The 19493-nt window shown below is 41.7% G+C and overlaps 1 protein-coding gene and 2 long non-coding RNA genes across 3 annotated transcripts in view; 1 reads left to right on the top strand and 2 right to left on the bottom strand.

Annotated features, from left to right (window-relative positions):
• The window catches only part of LOC122983817 (alpha-2-macroglobulin-like), a 58596-nt gene extending 39343 nt beyond the window's left edge, over positions 1–19253 (top strand). Inside the window, 16 exon segments of the mRNA XM_044353944.1 lie at positions 393–514; positions 642–693; positions 1462–1545; positions 2406–2582; positions 11336–11411; positions 11623–11779; positions 11904–11978; positions 12695–12857; positions 12955–13142; positions 17002–17214; positions 17354–17472; positions 17614–17704; positions 17791–17859; positions 17938–18043; positions 18787–18828; positions 19165–19253. Coding sequence (XP_044209879.1) covers positions 393–514; positions 642–693; positions 1462–1545; positions 2406–2582; positions 11336–11411; positions 11623–11779; positions 11904–11978; positions 12695–12857; positions 12955–13142; positions 17002–17214; positions 17354–17472; positions 17614–17704; positions 17791–17859; positions 17938–18043; positions 18787–18828; positions 19165–19169 — 1739 coding nt within the window. The 3' untranslated portion in view covers positions 19170–19253.
• LOC122983823 lies at positions 2786–3687 on the bottom strand. Its single transcript, XR_006403768.1, has 2 exons — positions 3017–3687; positions 2786–2842 (listed from the first exon to the last, which is right to left on the bottom strand). It is a non-coding gene; the product is annotated as an uncharacterized LOC122983823 (long non-coding RNA).
• Positions 9322–9663, bottom strand: LOC122983824. Its single transcript, XR_006403769.1, has 2 exons — positions 9553–9663; positions 9322–9378 (listed from the first exon to the last, which is right to left on the bottom strand). It is a non-coding gene; the product is annotated as an uncharacterized LOC122983824 (long non-coding RNA).
• Positions 19254–19493: the final 240 nt, after the last annotated feature.

Below are 19493 nucleotides of genomic sequence, written 5' to 3'. Positions count from 1 at the left end.
TTGTAGAACTTGTAAGATGTGTTCTAGGACTTTCATGAACATGAAAGAAACTTTAATGTAATTTTTGTATCTATTGGACTATACCGTTGCTATGATATGCCATTCATGTAAATGACCATTTAGAAACATGTATTACAACAAAATATTTTTGCTCTATATTTTCCTCTCTGCTCTATATAAACTTGTCAGGCTGAGTGATAAGAAAATATATTAATTAGACGAAAATAAATTATAAAAAAGACTAGAAGGGATTTTCTATTTATTCCCTACACATTTCATTCCTCCAAACTGTGTCACGGTGGAGAGGGATCCACTGTAATAAAACACTCCAAGCTCTAAGAAGTTTTATGTAAATAACAGATCTTCATACATGTTTTTATGATCATTTTTAGGGGTCGTGAATGTGTCAGTGAGTGCTGAAGCTGTGGCATCCCACAGGTCATGTGGCAATGACATTGTGACCGTGCCAGAGAGAGGTCGCGTTGATGTGGTCACACGATCTCTCATAGTGAAGGTGGGTACCTTAAATACAAGACGACAAAGAAAAAAGTGTATACTGTACATTTGATGACAAAATAAATGATCAGCTTTGACAGAGCACATGTGCTACTTACATGATTTTCCACCTCTTTCCCTCTCAGGCTGAGGGAACTGAGATGACAAAGACTCACAACTGGCTGCTCTGCCCAAAAGGTCAGTATGGTTAAGACCAGGGGCCAGATGCATAAACGATGCGTACGCACAAAAACCATGCATACGCCATTTCCCGCACTTAAACTGTTATTTATAAGAACAGAATGTGTGGTGAGAACCTCACACAGTCTTCAGACTAGCATACACATGTTTTTCTAAAGCTATCTGAGTGTGATGTGATGTGAAGATGAAATATAAGGTGAGAGACGCAATCTTTAGTAAAACATGGTTTAAGTTGATAACCAGTTACACTGACTGTGTGATTTTTGTTATACAGAGATTTGTAAAATGCCAATCAAACGCACATTTAGAAATGCAACATTGATTAATTACTTTTGTGTGATTCATTTTATCATTCTTTTAATTTACATAGAGTCAACGTTTGATTTTGCTGTTAGTATTCTTTTTATTTTATCTTTAGTTGAGACACACCTTGTAAAGTCAGTTTACATATGAGAGCTACAAACTAATCATTAATTGTATATCTGACATATCACTGCCGACAATGGTTTACAGACAGCTGTTCTGCTGTTGGAGAACCTTGCTGGTGCAAAACTTCTTTCCTGTTTGTTTCACTGGCAGGTGTACTGGTGGAGCAGGCGGTAAAATGATATGAAAACATCTGATTCAGGGCTTCATCCATTTATGGCTCATTCTAAATGACATCTGTAATAAGGCGGTTGCTTCTGCTTGACTGTCTCACACTAAAGTGATAGTTTTCTGCACCAGAACTCATACTTGTGTTGTTGTGTTTCTTGCTATAACCAGGAGAGGCTTTGACAGAAGAAACAGAACTACAACTCCCTGAGGAGGTGATTGATGGGTCTGCCCGTGCTTCACTATCAGTTCTGGGTAAACAGATTCCTTGATATAAATTCACTATTGCTTAATAAAACAATACTGGCTGGATAACTGTGTCACTTCATGCTGTAACATTGAAATTAAAAGCATTAACCACTTTTGATGAAGTACTTAATCATGACACTTTTTTTAACCATGGCACTTTCATAGAATATACAAAGTATATAGACTATACAGTATATCCTGGTAATTATAAAAGGTTAAGGGATCATACAGACGCTTGTGCATTTTGTAGCCCATTTCCTACAAGTTGTGTATGTTTACATTACAACTGACTATCTCCAAACCGTGCCACGAGATTATTGGTTGATTCATTAAATTCCAGACAGTCACTGCTTTCAGGTCATTTTAGCATGTTAAAAAATCCAATCTGAAGAGACATGTTTGAAACCTGCTTGAGATAGATAATCCATTTATGTCAACATTTAAGCCACAGTCTGTCAAACAAAGACTGTTTAAAAAATTTTCCTTGTCAATGTATTCAAGAAAGGTTTGACACAAGAGATTTTTTTTAAAAAAACAGCTGCCAAATAGCATCAAATAAATGTACAAAGTTTTTGGAAAGCACTGCTGAGACTGTGGACATGAGGACATTGATACAGATTTCCAAATCGTGCTATCCAACATGCAAATTAAATTATAGCAACATTGGTTGAGTAAACAGTGTCCAACAAGGCAGTGTGTGTCTTATCTATCTATTCAATATACTGAAATGTATTCATATAGAGTAGCACAATTAGGATCACAAAATTGTTCAGCGTCAATGGGTGTATAAGCTCATTTGTCTCCCAAATGCAGAAGTTAAAGATCAGGTTAGTTTCATGTCTTAAGAGCTCAGTGTTTTTGTGCAGGTGACATCCTGGGCCGGGCCCTGAAGAACCTGGATGGACTGCTGAAGATGCCGTATGGATGTGGGGAGCAGAACATGGCTCTCCTGGCCCCCAATATCTACATCCTCCAGTACCTGAAAAACACACAGCAGCTGACCCCAGCCATCATGGAAAAAGCTACCAAGTTCCTGACTAGTGGTGAGTTGCTATTTAATACACTATTATTCCATGTATCATATGTAAGAGGTTTTCAGACCATTCACATTACAAGTAGGATATATATATATATATATATATATATATATATATATATATATATATGTTGTCCTCACCACAGTGTAGCAACTGCAGCTATACAACTAGCTAAACTCTTCTCTGCAAATGATTGACTTGAGGCATAGTGAGCTTTCTTTGCTGTTTACTGTTCCTCTTTTGTATCATACAGGGCAGAGTGAAAACTGCAACAAAAAAATACAAAATAAATCCCCATTTTACTTTCCAACATGTGCTTTCCTCCATGTAAATACATATAAATGAAATACTTTAATACAAACCAATCAAATTCTTTTTCATGTAAATAATATATCCTTTTTAACAATTATTTATATTCAACCATGAAATTATATACTTACGACATTGCCTCTGTGGCGTTTACAGCGTGAATTGCTTTGGATGAACACAAACACAGGAGAACTGATTCAGCTAGCTTCTTCACTACTAACAGGAAGCGAATTGTACACATGTGACTCCTCAGTAGAGAAAACTCATTTCAAAATAAAACACATTTCAAAATAAAGGCATGTACAAACTTAGGCCATAAAGGCAACACACTCCCCGCCTGACCTCCGTGAGGTCACCAACTAATTACCACATGAACGAAGCAGGTCTCTGAACATCATTTTTAGCAAGAAGTAAAACAACTTCTGAGACTGGTCGGAAGAACGTCTTTGAATGTCCTTGGTCTGTGGTCTTCAATTCCACCTTTCTCACTCTTCCATCACTTCCAGAGAAAGCCTTTGTGATTATAGCCATTGGCCAGTTGTTGCGGGCAGCTTGACTGTCTTTGAGAAGAACGAGGTCTCCTTCTTGCAGGTTTGGGTGTGATTTGTTCCATTTCCTCCTGTGCTGCAAAGTTGGCAAATACTCTCGACTCCAACGGCTCCAAAATTTATTGGCAAGAACTTGTACTCGTCTCCATTGCTTGGTGAGGAGGTCTTTGTCTATAAAGTCTCCTGGTGGAGGTGGGACTCCTACTTTCTGAGTCAAAAGCATTGATGGTGACAGAATGAATGGATCCTCAGGGTCATTTGAAACCAGGATTAGAGGCCTTGCGTTGATAATGGCGGTCACTTCTGCCATTAGCGTGCACAAAACATCATGGGTTAAGCGAGTGTGCTGTTCAAGAAACATTGAGTCCAGAATTCTTCTGGCCACGCCAATCAGACGGTTCCAAGACCCGCCCATATGCGAAGCATGTGGGGGGTTGAACTCCCATGAGCATCCTTGTTGGTTTAGGTACCTCTGCACAGTTGAGTCTGGTTGGTTTTTACTTATTCCAAGCTCCTTACATGCTCCCATGAAGTTTGTGCCACAATCGGACATGAGTTGTTTCGCGGGTCCTCTTATGGCAAAGAAACGCCTTAAAGCGTTGATACAGCTTGAGGTGTCCATTGAATCAATGACCTCGATGTGGACAGCTCGAGAGCTCATGCAACAGAACAGTATCGCCCACCGCTTGCTTTCAGCCTGTCCTCCCCTTGTGCGTCTAGTGGTGATGAGCCAGGGTCCAAAGACATCCAACCCCACGTACGTGAAAGGAGGGCAGGTCTGGAGACGCTGGGGTGGCAAATCAGCCATGTGTTGCTCCTGTATTCTTCCCCTAAGCTTACGGCATGTTACACATTTGTGTAAGACAGAGTTGATGAGCCTTTTTCCTCCCAGGAGCCATAATCCTGCTGCTCTGACAGCTCCCTCTGTCAGGTGACGACCTTGATGTTTAACTTGAGCAAGATGGTGCCTGACAAGCAACAAAGAGACATGATCATCTTTTGGGAGGATTATTGGATTCTTCTCTCCAATTTCCAGGTTAGCATTTTTCAAACGACCTCCAAGACAGATAAGATTGTTCTGCAAGGTTGGACTGAGGCAATGAAGGCTGCTACTTAGAGGGACTGGCTTGTTCGATGTCAAGGCTTCAAATTCCTTTGGGAATGCTCTCTTCTGAACAGCTGAGATGATGACTTCCTCAGCTTGAGATAGTTCTTCTGGAGTACGAGGTAGATCACACTTATGCCATCCTTTACACTTGTCCCCGTGATTGGAAAGATTGTAAGACCTTGCAATGTGAATTAGGAGTGCTATGGCTCGAACAAGAGAGTTGAAACTGGAGAACCTTTGAAAGCGTTCTGAGACCTTTCTCTTGGAGGTGTGTGGCATAGCTCCTCACTGGTGGATGGATATCCAGGTCCAACTCAGGTTTCACTAAGTCAAAGGACTGGACTGCTTCTGGTTCATTCGGAGGGTTAAGCAGGAAGTCAGGTCCTGTGAACCACATTGTCTGCGCCAGGAGTGAGGCAGAAACAGACCTCGATGCGTAGTCGGCAGGATTATCTTCTGTACGCACGTAGTGCCATTGATCAGGCTTAGTGGTTTGGCGAATGCGCTGTACTCTATTATGAACATAGACATAGAAGCGTCTAGATTCATTGAAGATGTAACCCAGAACCACTTTGCTATCAGTGAGGAAATTCATGGAATCCAGCTTCAAATCCAATTCGTCACGAATTAAGTCTGCCATTTCCACAGCTAGGACTGCTGCACAAAGTTCCAGCCTTGGAATAGTTGGTTCTGACTGGGGTGCAAGTTTGGCCTTCCCCATGACGAATCCAACATGGGTTTCACCATCTTCTTGCACAGTTTTCAGGTATGCTACAGCACCAATGGCTTTGGTAGATGCATCAGAAAATACGCACAGCTCTACATGCACTGCCTTGGCGAGAGAAGCTGTGGTGTATGTATGTGGTACATGAAGGTGTCTCAGGTCCATAAGAGAGTTTTGCCACACCTGCCACTTACTGAGCTTATCTTCAGGTAAGGTTGTATCCCAATCAGACAGCTCTGCTGTGAGTTCGCGGAGGAGGGCTCTTCCTTGGATTGTTACTGGGGCCAGAAACCCTAAGGGGTCAAAAACACTGTTCACTGTGGAGAGGACACCACGACGAGTAAACGGCTTGCTGTCATGGGCCACAGAGAAGGTGAATGTGTCACTCTTTATCTCCCATAGAAGACCCAGGCTGCGTTGAGTAAGTACTGCCTCTCCACAGAAATCCACATCCTCCATGATTGCAGCACAGTCTTCAGGTGGGAAAGCTTCCAAGACAGTTTGACTATTAGACACAAACTTGTGAAGCCTGAGGTTCGATTCAGCAAGGGAAGTCTGTGTTCGGCGCAACAAGTCGATGGCTTCAGCATCAGTTGGCACAGAAAGAAGGCCATCGTCCACATAGAAGTGGCGCTCCACAAAGTTGACGGTGTCAGTTCCATGTTCTTGTGCACCCTCTTTGATGGCTCTTCTAAGTCCATAGATAGCTACAGCAGGGGATGGGCTGTCGCCAAAAACATGAACCGTCATTCTGTAGTCTATGATCTCCTTTGTCATGTCATTATCCTTGTACCACAGGAATCTCAGGTAGTTCCTGTGGTCCTGTCGCACCAAGAAGCAGTGAAACATCTGTTGTATATCTGCCAGGATCGCAACCTTTTCCTTCCGGAACCTCATCAGAACTCCAAGGAGTGTATTGTTGAGATCGGGTCCTGTGAGGAGCACATCTTTGAGAGAAATACCTAAGTGTTTGGCACTTGAATCAAATACCACCCTAATTTGGCCTGGTTTTTGTGGGTGGAAAACCCCAAAGGTTGGCAAGTACCAACATTCTTCACTCTCTCCCAACGATGGTGCTACCTCTGCATGACCGTTCTCCAATATTTTTCCCATGAAGGCCATGTATTGCTGTTGCATCTCTGGTCTCTTATTTAGACTGCACTGGAGTGATGCAAATCGTTTGGCTGCGTGTTCCCGGTTGTTGGGTAGGCGTTGCCTTGGTTGCCTAAATGGGAGTGGGGCAACCCAACTATTAGACTCATCTCTGTAGACTTCTTTGCCCATCAGTTTCAAGAAGATGTCATCTTCAATTGAGGATGCCAGCTTGTTGTCATGTTCTGTGTGATTGAAGACAGTTTGTCCTAACACCTCTTCTGTAGGTTTACTGACCTCTGACTTGCCATCACTTGCTGCTGTGCCATGATCAATCTTTTCTTTGATGTGCAAGAAGCTTGTGCAAGGTTGTAGGAGTGAGGGTCGACCATTCTCAAGCACAGTTGTTTTGAAGGTGTTGACAGTCTGCCTGTGTGCACTTCCCAAACACACTTCTCCAACTAGCACCCATCCCAGGTCTAGCTGTTGCGCAAAGGGGGCATTGTGGGGCCCGTTGACCTGTTCCCTGACCTTGTGCACTCTTATTACATCCCTGCCGAGCAACAGGAGGATCTCAGCAGTCGGGTCGATATCAGGAATGTGCTCTGCTACTTTCGCAAGATGAGGATGGTGTCGAGCTGCACTCGGAGTCGGGATTTCAGACCAATTGTCAAGTATATCATTGCACTCGATGAGTGGTGGGAGAGGGATTATAGCCCTCCCATCCAGTGACTCGACAATGAAGGCTTCAGCTCTACGCCCAGATGCTTCAACGGTGCCAGAACACGTCTTCAAATAGTAGGAATATGGTTCACACTCTACATTAAATAGCTCAAATAAACTGGACCGTGCCAATGACCTATTGCTTTGGTCATCCAAGATGACGTAGGCCTTAACGTGTTTGTCTGGTTGACCTTTGCGATATACTTTCGCCAGGCAAATCTTGGAGCATGATCGACCAATTTGTCCTGGCTCACAAACCTCAGTGCAGCTTGAGTTAACAACTGTGGTGGTAGTGCTGTTCTCTTCTCCCTCCCCGCCATTGTGTGGTGAAGTTGAAGAAGCCTTAACTTGAGATGCAGGTCCAGGATGCATGGCAGAGTCATGATAGGTGCTCTCACATTCCATACACTTAACTGCATTTTGACAGTCCTTAGCAAAGTGAGTGGTTGAGCCACAACACCTAAAGCAGATCCCTCTTTCTTTGAGAAAAGTCTTTCTTTCTTCCAGGTTCTTTGCTCTAAAAGCTTTGCACCGTTTAAGGGGATGTGGCTTGCTGTGTATTGGGCAGCTCTTATTTGGGTCACTTACACGTTTCACATTGCTTGCACGTGTGTGTGTAGAATCAACATCCGTCTTGTGAACCAAAATGGGGTTCCTTGTGCCTTTAAAGGGGGCCCTTTCGAACTTTGTGGGTGAGCTGCAAGCGCTTGGGATAGAAAAGCTGGGGTCGTTTCTCTTCCGTGCCTCATAACTTATGAACTGGCTGAAAAATTCAAAGGGTGGATATTGTCCTTTATTTTCTTCCTTATGTTTTGAACCAGCTGAAATCCATCTTTCTTGAAGCCCATAGGGCAATTTTGCAACTATGGGTTCGATACCACGTGCAGTGTCCAAGTAGGAGAGAGCTGGGAGGTAACCGTCCTCCTTAGCACACTGTACTCCCATTAGCAAATCTGATAGTTCCCGTAGCTTCACGTGTTCTTTTGCTGAAACTCTTGGGAAATTGCCAAGTCGGTCGAAAAGAGACCTTTCGATCATTTCAGGTGCTGCATAACATTCATGGAGGCGATCCCAGGCCTTCTTAAGTGCTGTGACTGGGTTTGTTATGTGTACTGACCGTATACGCTTCACATGATTGCTGGATTCTCTACCGAGCCATTTTATCATCAAGTCCAACTCCTCAGTAGGTGTGAGGCCTAGCCCTTGTGTGACATTGGTGTATGAAGACTGCCAAGCACGATAGTGTTCAGGCTTATCATCAAACTGATATAAACTTGAATTCACCAGGTCACGCCGAGCCAAGTACTACGCCAGGTGTTCAGTTGTGGGTGCACTGTAGGAAGCTGTAGGCATGGACTTTGGATAGAAGGGCTGTGCTGACTTGTTCAGGTTAGACTGACACTCTTTTGAATCACTCTGTTGGTCAGGTGCTCTGTGCGAAGCCTGATTTTCCATTTTGACTGCTGGCGGGACATACACATAGTCAAAAATGTCATGGTGGCTAGTGACATTAGCATATGATGTTTCATTTGGAAATGCAGGGGTCCGATGTTCTGGATTAAAGGGATTGCGAGGGCTAAATCATGTCTCATTTGCTGGGGGCTGACTTTTTGGTGAGTGAGCTTTAATGGCTACTTGATCTGGGAAGTCAGTTGAAGGACAGCTTTTATGTGATTGTGGGTCAAAGTGAGAGGTAATGTAATCACTTGTCCGCTCCATTTTGTCTTCCTCTGATGGGCCTACCTCATCTAGCACCAACGGACATGCCTGGGCATCTGCTGATTCCCACACAGCTGCTTCAGCCTCTGCTGCTGCTGCTTCTCGGCGTATAGCAAGTTCTTCAAGCTCAGCATCCCTCTTTACTTTCTCAAAGTGATATGCAGCATCTTTGTCAGCCTTTATCTTCTGATATTCAGCTTCTCTGTCAGCTATCTCTCTGCTCAGCCTCCTTAGCTGCTCTTTCTATCTTAACTTTAGCTTCTTGTTCAGCAAATGCAAGGCGTGCTTTAGCTGCTTCTGCTTTGGCACGTGCACGTATTAATGAACCACTTGACGATGCAGATGACCGTGAACTCCTGCTAACCACTGAAATCTTGTCATTTTGTTTCCCATCCATCTTACCACGATGTACAACACCAGCCTTTAAATGTCTTTTCACTATGTTGTCCTCACCACAGTGTAGCAACTGCAGCTATACAACTAGCTAAACTCTTCTCTGCAAATGATTGACTTGAGGCATAGTGAGCTTTCTTTGCTGTTTACTGTTCCTCTTTTGTATCATACAGGGCAGAGTGAAAACTGCAACACAAAAATACAAAATAAATCCCCATTTTACTTTCCAACATGTGCTTTCCTCCATGTAAATACATATAAATGAAATATTTTAATACAAACCAATCAAATTCTTTTTCATGTAAATAATATATCCTTTTTAACAATTATTTATATTCAACCATGAAATTATATACTTACGACATTGCCTCTGTGGCGTTTACAGCGTGAATTGCTTTGGATGAACACAAACACAGGAGAACTGATTCAGCTAGCTTCTTCACTACTAACAGGAAGCGAATTGTACACACGTGACTCCTCAGTAGAGAAAACCCATTTCAAAATAAAACACATTTCAAAATAAAGGCATGTACAAACTTAGGCCATAAAGGCAACACAATATATATTTATATATATATATATATATATATATATATATATATATATATATATATATGAGTTGCAAGTCTATATATATATATATATATATATGTGTGTGTGTGTGTGTGTGTGTCTGTGTGTATATATATATATATGTATATGTATGTAAGGGATAGTCAACAAGAAGGTGTGCCTTTTTTGTATTAATTTCATCCTTCTCCTCCTCTATCATTTCAAGCTCTTTGGGTGTTTCCTTATTTTCTGCTTGGTTTCTTTCTTTTCTTCTTCATCTCTTTTTCCTCTGCTGCGTCCCATTCTTCAAAACTTCATACCGAGTAAGCTTTGACAGCTATACGCTTTAATGTTGCTACGGTTACAGGTTGGGTAGCGGATGAATTAAGAATGGTGATTAAACGTGAGCTGAAGTACGTGTGCATTAAATGGTTTTGACACACACATGCCAGCCAATCAGAAAAGAGTATTCACCCAGACCATGGTATATACACACAAGCACACACACACACACACACACACATACATATACAGTACTGTGCAAAAGTTTTAGGCACTAAAAGTAAAGTGAGAATGCTTACAAAAATATCGCTATAAATTGTTTTAATTTATCAATTAACTTCTTACAAAGTTGAGTAAACAGCAGAAACCTAAATGAAATCAATATTTGCTGTGAGCAGCTTTGCCTTTAAAACAGCAGCAGTTCTCCTCAGTACACTTTTACACAGTTTTTCATAGTAACTTGCAGGTAGGTTGTTGTAACCATCCTGAAGAAAGAATGTTCTTCTGTGGATTTATTATTTAGGCCATCTCAGGTGTTTCTTCATATAATCCCAGATTGACTCCATGATTTTGAGATCAGGGCTCTGTGGGGGCCAAACCATACAATCTGTTGCAGGACTCATCATTCTTCTTGTTGCTGAAAATAGGTCTTTATGACTCTAGCTGTATGCTTGGGGTCATTGTCATGTCATGAATAAATTTGGGACCGATCAGACACCTCCCTGATGGTATTGCATAATGGATAAGAATCTAAACATCTAGGGTGCCTAAAACTTTTGCACAGTACTGTGTAGTGTGTGTGTATATATATATACGTATATATATGTATATACACACAAACACACACATATATATATACACATATATATATATATATACATAGATGCAGAAATGGATTACAGTTAGATTTGTTATTTGTTGCTGAACCTATATTATACTGAAAAATTCTGAATTGATGAGTATATACAGTGTTAGATAATGATAAATCACTGGAGAACATATTTTGATATATAATAAAGGATTAGTAATGGACTTTCAAATAGCTGGTGCAACCCAAAATTGTGCGCAGGAGGTTACACATTTTGGTATATTCTGAAAAAGAAAGGTGAGATATGGTGGTTTACATTTGTACAAGCAGTTTCTTTGGAGGGGAGCATTTTATGATGTTGCAAGTCATGGTCATTGTCTTAACCCCTAAGCTACAGCCCCTCATATGAAAAAAAAGTAAAAAACTGTCTATTTCACCAAATTGTTTTAATCATCAGATCATGATCATAATCATGATTTGCATGTTATGATTATGATACAGGCTACCAGAGGCAGCTGAACTACAAACACTACAATGGCGCTTACAGCACATTTGGAAAAGGAGAAGGGAACACTTGGTGAGAAAATGACTGAATCACAGTGATGTCTATCTGTAGACATACACCTGAAAAACAACACATTAACTGAACTTCAACACTGAACTGCAGTGCTATTTAACTGGTATCTGGTTACAATTACATAGTGTATCATGGTGACAGGTGACACATTTACAAAAATCAGGCACACCTCCTTTTAGTAAATATCTGACCCTGTTTAACTTATCTACAGGTTGACTGCTTTTGTGCTGAGATCCTTTGCCAAAGCAAAGTCTTTCATCTACATTGACCCAGCAAAGATTGAAGAATCAAGGAGTTGGCTGGAGAGACAACAGCTTCAAAATGGCTGTTTCAAACAGTCAGGAAAACTCTTTAACAACAGAATGAAGGTAAGTCATGGAGTTTGTATGAAAATGAAGGTACTGTATTTCATGTCAGCATTTTCAGCCAGCCTATAATATGCTAGTGTATAATATTTTGTGTGTAAACATGAGCAATGCTTCCTCTCTACAGGGTGGTGTATCTGATGAAGTGACTCTCAGTGCTTACATCACTGCTGCCTTCTTGGAGATGAATATTTCAGTTGATGTAAGTACCACATGTGACAACTATCTGTAAGTATCTGTTTGATCAACTCTCCTGTTAAAGTCAACGGAGTCAAACAAATTGCACATAGCAAAAAAAGGAAAACAGAAAACTACAGCAGACACATGGGTTCAACTCTTGGCAGCAGTGCCCCAGCTTCATCATCAGTTCCAACAAACACAATTGGCGTGTTCATGGGTAGGAAGCCAGTGAGGGATGATGTCCTTGTCCCTGCACCAGGGACTCCTATTTTGTTGTTGGAATTTATTGTCTTATACTGTACAATTTATATGCTGTAAAGAGACAAAAAGTGAAGTAAATGACAACAGTGTACAAGTTTGAGTACCAATTTTTTTGCACATTTGTCTTACATATATACTGTAAATATCAGTCCTGTGTTCCATCACTTTGCCTCTTTAACCTCATCTTATCAAGTACTGGTTTTGTTCTTGTCTATGATTTTTGAACAACTAGGATAAATGCACATGATTACAACAAATCATCTGCTCTATTTATGTTGAATTACAGTATCAGTCAAAGGTTTAGACGCACCTCTCCATTCAGTATGTCCAAACTTTTGACTGGTGCTGTATTTGTACACAAATAGAATATATTAACATAATAAATAACAAAGCAATTAAGTTACTTTTTAGGATCTATTGAAATTGAGAGAGTGGATCAAAACATGCATATCACTTTTTTTTTTTAATCTGTTTCAGCATCCTGTGGTGAATAAGAGCTTGTCTTGCCTCAGGGAATCCACCAGTGACCTCAGCAACACCTACACTACAGCTCTGCTGGCATACGTCTTCACCCTGGCTGGAGACATGGAGACCCGTGCTCAACTTCTGCAGCACCTAGACAAGGTTGCATTACAAGAAGGTAAGTCACAATCCTAAAACAAGTCATTAATACCTGGTTACTGTTGAGATAGCTCACCTTGTGCCTGTCTGTCTGTTTTTTGGGTGGCTGCCTTAAGGAGATTTCTTCCACTGGTCTCAGACAGCAACAGAATCTTCAGCCTCTCTGTCTGTGGAGATCAGCTCCTACGTGCTGCTGGCCAAACTCAGCACCTCCCTTTCTGCTGAAGACCTGGGCTACACCAGCCGCATTGTCAGATGGCTGACAGGCCAGCAAAACCATTATGGAGGCTTCTCCTCTACACAGGTACATCCCAACAAGCTGCAGCTGTAGTTAAAGCAGAGTTGTGCTACAGGTTGACAATTTTACTGTTAACAGTGTGTATGTTGTGGGGACATTTTCCATGTTTAAACTGGCTCAGGTTATCTCGTTGTTGAAAAAGCTGACTCTAAATCAATCTCAAATTGGAAACTACAGGCCTGCCCTGTTGCTACCTGTTGTATCTGAGGTTCTAGAGCAGTGGTCACCAACCTTTTTAAGCCCAAAATCCCTGACCTCGGCCTTTGTGAAAGGCAAGATCTACCTATTAAAGCACTGAGCGAAAAAGACAGCCCAGATTGTACTTCCAGCTTGAGGCCTTTTATTTAAGCTAATTGTATTTGAATCACATGAAATGCTTTGGTCCAACTTTCAAATTGATGCAACCAAGAATACACTGTAACTAGCATATCAAACAGGCCATAGCTATCTTGCTTCAACAATTTTACATACATAACATCTTCAATTCTAAGTTTCATTGTTTAATTTCATTCCAACACAAAAAATAAAGGCATGTGGCCTATTTTCCATTTGTATGAGGAAATTATTTTGTTCATGGACAACAAAGAAAAAAATCAACACACTTGCAGTGAGCAGATCTTATGAAGTGCCATTGTTGAATGTTTATCAACTGTTAACTGCTTATCCACTGCAGCTTGCAGCTTCATGCAAGTTACTACAAAATTCTCAGTCGGTGCAATTAAGCTAAGTTCAGTTCTATATTCCCATCTTACACAGCATCAATACTGTCTGTGAGTGTTTTGTAGTTAGGCTTAAAGCTACAGACAGCCAGTCTGAGACAGTCTGTGAGGTGTCTGTCAGGAAGGCGGCTCCTGTACTTTGATACGATTATTTTCTTCTGTGAAAATATCATTTCACAGAGATAAGTAGGCACTCACTCTTAAGCTGAAATTATAGTTGGTGAGTTCGCATGGGTCCGCTATGGTCCGTGTGACATAAATTTCGTCATCAGATGGTGTGTGCGTAGGCTCTGTGTGGACATCTGCATACCTGCAATTTGTTGTGTCCGTGTGGTCACAACGCTGTGTTCCTGTAGACGGCGATCTCCTACGCATGTGTGGAACGTGGACCCCAGAAGGTAGTATAAACACATCAACTAAGTGCACGAGCAGTGAGGTGAGGAAACTTCTCTCTGCTGACAAGTCTCCTAAAGTCACTGTCCCTTGATCTGGCTTTCAGATCTATGTCATTTTTCAAATCAACCATTTCCATGTCAGCTCCACTTGGCAAAGCAAATACTTTGGATGTCACTTGTTCTATATCAATGGGCAGGAATGGGTTTGAGATGAATGCAGCAATATCTTCCATGACACCTAACTCTCCAAAATGTCGATTGAACTCTGTTGCCACTTTGTCCAGGTGAGAACCGTACTGCTCAGGGTGAAAAGCACCGTTTGTCGTTAGGTCTGTCAGAAACCCCAGGTCCAGTAGCCACGCATCATCTGGCAGTTCCTCGTGCTCCTCTTTCCTTGTTGACAGAAAAGTCTATCTCAGGCAGCAAGTCAACAAATTGCTGCAGCACTTTGCCGCAACTCAACCACTGGCCATCAGCATGGAGAAGTAGGTCTCTTTAAGTCTCTTTAAGTGGCCATCCAAGCTTGAGCTCATCCGACCTGCTGCCAAATCTTCTGGTGCTGGCTGCCCTACCTGCCCCCCAGGTTCATCGCTAACCTCCAGAGTGGCCCGGCTTTGTTGCTCCAGAGCAGCAACTTCACCCATCTGTCCTACCCCCTGGTTGCCCTCCAGAGCAATACTGACCTCCAGATCTGTTATGTCTTTCAGCCCAGCCCCCAGCCCGCCTGCCTGAGGTCTCATGCTCCGCCCTTGTTCTGCCCCCAGAACATTTGCATTTGAATCCCTCCTCTGTGCCCCTTCCACCCACCCTGCTCGGTGTTCCTGATCGGCTCGGTGGGATGTCTGGAATCTGTCCCTTGAGGAGCGGTGGGGAAGGTGGTACTGTTATGGTTCTGTTCGCAGTTTGAAAGTTTCCCTAGCTGCCATTCTCCACCGGTCCTCCAGAGGCCTTCAGACTTTTCTCCCTTTTTGTCTGGACTGGACTGAGTGGAAGAAAGCTGATTTGAGTTGTGTCTTTAAAAGACTATCATGCATGATGTTTATTTGGGTTGCCTATATTGGTTGGTTTGTCTTTGTTTTCACTCCGGTCTGAACTCGCACAGCATATACTCTGTCTCAGTGATAAAGAGGATTGTGTGTGTTTTGAACGTGCTCTGGGTTACAAAGTGTTTGTGATAAGTGCATTTGCCATTTGTGTTTCTTTGTGTAGTGCTTGAGCTTGGTATTGTTTTTTCCTCTGAGTCCAGAGTTTTTCTTAGTTTAATCTCTGTATTGCTTTGGTTTTATTCTTGTCAGCTGGTAGCCTCTTGTGTTCCTCATGTGTTCCTGTAGCCCTGCCCAGCCTGCTTTTCAGTCATGTCATGTTCCCTCCTTATTCTGGTCCCTGTTGATCCCAGCTGTGCCTTATTTTGTGATTAGTAAATGGTAAATGGACTGCACTTATATAACGCCTTTCTAGTCTTTGACCACTCAAAGCACTTTTACACTTGTGTATTTATTTTTCTATTATTTTTGGGAGCTTAAGGGAAATTCCCAAAGATATACCAGTCAATCACAATCGACGGGTTGGCAACCATTGTTCTAAAGTGTGCAGTTTTCATCCAAGTCGTAATCTACTTAATTTAAACCAGCCTGGTTTCAAGAGTGACCTTTCCACTGCAGTGATACCCTGTCATCAGTTCTCATCTTACTGGATCTCTCAGTAGCCTTTGACATGGTGGCTCGCGCTCTCCAACAAAGTTTGCAAGAAATCTGGGCATCGTGATTGATGACCAACTATCAATCAATGAGCATGTTGCATCAGTCACTCGAACAGTTCTTGTGGCATTTGTGTCAGGTAAAACATGAAGCTGGATGTTGCAGCATTTATTCTCAAAGGCTCCTTCTTGAGCTACTGTAGCTTGGATTGTACCTCATTTGTCTGTCACTTTGGACAAAAGCTTGTTAGCATGCTAACTTTTGTCAAATGTGTGGATTGAAACAAGAGTTTATCCTAATATGTAATGTCCAAACAAAAGCCTGCATCCAAACGGTGATTTCTGTTGTGTGTTGGGAGGTGTAAGCTGAAACAATGCTGATAGTGGGCTAATAAGTTCTCCATTGTGAGTTTGGGTAGCCCTGATAAGCAACTGTGATGGCTCATCATTTCCTGTAACACTGACATTTCATTCACTGAGCGGCTCATCTGTTACATACACTCATTGGTTACATAAAGGAAAATAGAAACTAACCTGATGTTAGCCAATCTTTTGAAGCAACTGTGTGCACAGAATGAAAAAAAAACATCATGCACTCTGACCATCCATTAAAGTTAATACAAACCATGTAAAGGTGGCAGCACTATGGTACTAACCAGCAAGTACAATGTTATCATTACTGCTGGAACTGATGGTGAGAACTGCAAAAATGAAACCTGTTATAAACTGTAATTTTCCTTTTAAATACATGGTTTTAAGAGGTAAGACAATAAAGCCCAGAGCTACAGTAGCTACTTTAACTGCCTCACTGAGTTGGATATATTAAAGATTTTTTTCATTTCCATGGATACAGCTGCTGCAACGAAAAATAAGAATGTGAGAACGACAAAAGTATTGAAAAAAATAATTGGTGCAGTGGTTCTCTATAGATGATCAATATATAACCATTAAATGTGAGGCACTGAAAATGAAAAGTGTTGTAGGTGGTAAATGCATTTTACATGTGTAAATATTTGCTGTAGTTGAATTCCAACTTTTCTGTATGTGTGTTGTAGGACACAGTGGTGGCTCTTCAGGCTCTGGCTCTCTACTCCACTGTGGTGTTCAGTCCAGAGGGTTCAAGCACAGTGACAGTCCAATCACCCAGTGGCCAGCTGACATTTGATGTGAACCAGAGCAACAAACTGCTCTACCAGGAGAAGATGCTGCAGGACGTGGCAGGAAAGTACAGTCTGGGGGTGAAGGGAACTGCATGTGCGTCAGTGCAGGTCAGTGGATCTTGTGGCTCTTAACTGTCTTCCTCTGTATGCACACATACTGTATAACACTACAGCACTACTGGTGCTCTTAGGCTCTCAAATTAAAAATTTATGAATATTAAAATCATCCTGTTGCACTCCTTGTCAGATTTCTCTTCATTATAACATCCCAACTCCTGCTGATGTCACCACTCTCAGTGTCAAGATCAAACCAGAGGCTGACTGCCAATCTCTGAGACCTAAACTCACTCTGAAGCTTAAGTCCCTGTGAGTAATGTGCAGCAACTAGATCTACCCTACAGCCATTATAGAATACTGAAAATCTTGACATGTTGTTGTAGCTTATTCAAAACATGGAAAAGTGCAGCTGTTTGTAACATCACATTTTTTATGGTTCCATGGTTACAGATATAGTGGGAAAGAGCCCACTACAAACATGGTAATGCTGGATATCAAAATGCTCTCTGGATTTGTCCCAGATCCAGAATCTTTGAAGAAGGTAACTTAATACAGTAATTTTAACCTGTAACATTTGTGTCAGTTGTCGATGTCATGGTAACCCAGCTGAATATCATGTTCTCGCAGCTCAAAGGTGACCTGCGTGTGGATCGTGTTGAAGAAAAGGAAGATCATGTTCTCATGTACTTAAAGGAGGTGAAACTAACTCGCAGTGGTTAAATATAGGACAATGCTCTCAAGATTTGTTACTGATTGTGTTTTTTCTTCCAACAGTTGCGGAAGGACAAACGCATCAACCACATCTTAGAGCTCGTACAGGAGCTCCCAGTGCAGAACCTGAAGCCAGCTGTGGTTAAGATCTATGACTACTACCAGCCAAGTAAATCACATACTCAGTCCTTCCATCCACTCATTATCTATACACACTTATTCTTTGCAGGGTTGCATGAGAATATTGTGTTACACCCAGTCTCTTACAGGACTGACACATATAGACAAGGTGGAAGTTTTGATAGCATTTTATAAAATCTGGCAAGGAGAGGCAAAAGATTCTGTGAGAAATTCATCAGCATCTTAACTTAGAGGATCTGAATATTTTCACAACCTGGAACCAGATCCAAACCCTAATAGACATACAACCATTGACACTCAAATTCAAGCAATTTAGATGATCTGTTTCACCTAACCTGCATATTTTTCGACTATGGGAGGAAACTGGAGCGCAGGGGAATGCCCAAACAGACAGCTGATTCAGATGTCTGTCTGAATGTGGTGACTCTTCACAGGCTCCAGTCTATCTTGATATAGGTTTGAACTCAGGGCCGTCGTGCAGTGAGGAAACAGTGCTGACAACTGCACCACACTCCAGCCCTCAGTCCTTCCATACACATCTAAACCCATTTACAGAGAGAACAGCACACACTGGCAAACTCTGCCCCGTGTTAGAGCTGTACAATTATCACAACTACAAATTCAACTTTCCAAGTTTTGTCTGACATACACTGGGATTGAACCCAACCCCTAAATGACCTGAGCATGAAGTAATTTCATGTTTGGGAGTTATAGGAGCTTTCACTGTTATTTGTTTGAACTGTTTTGTCTAATTCTACATTCTTTTCTCAGGTGACCAGGCTGAGACAGAATACATCTACCCTTGTGCTGCAGGTAACAATCTCTAACCTAATCTAGCTCATGAGAGGCACCACAAAGTAAAATTCATGCATTGCTCAAGAACCCTTGTTTAGAATGGTACACTTTCTTATAATGTTATTATCTTGATTTTTAAAAAATATTTAATTACTTTTATTAAAAGTTATTTCTCAGGAAGATGTAGAACATTTTTTAAATCAATCAATAAGATGTAAACAACACATCATGATTTAACTATAGTATTAAAGTGAATGTGTCAATTCAGTAACCAAATGAAGCAAAGAAAGCTACTGGAAAATGCAGATCGTGTGTATTTTGAGGAAGTAATCACATTTCTTCTTTGATTTGCAGCTTAAAGAGTGAAGTGTGGTCACCCATCCCAAGCCCCAGACTCTTACTGATCAAATCATTTTAATAAAGCTACACTACATGTAATTTCAGTCCATGTCTTGTATACATGTAAAGACTGTGTGTGTGTGTGTGTGGGGGGGGGGGGGGGGGGGGGGGGGGGGGGGGGAGGGTTAATAGTTGTGTGTCCGCCTTAAAGGACCAGTGTGTAGGATTTAGTGGCATCTAGTGTCAACTGAATACCCCTCCCCTCACCCTCCCCTTCCAAGCATGTAGGAGAACCTATGGTGGCCGCAAAACTTGCTAGATAGGTGCTGGTAGCCTTCCTGGAG

The sequence above is a fragment of the Thunnus albacares genome, chromosome 6 (assembly GCF_914725855.1).
Source record: "Thunnus albacares chromosome 6, fThuAlb1.1, whole genome shotgun sequence".
Classification (NCBI taxonomy): Eukaryota; Metazoa; Chordata; class Actinopteri; order Scombriformes; family Scombridae; genus Thunnus; species Thunnus albacares.
This window is presented reverse-complemented; position numbering and strand designations above follow the sequence as displayed.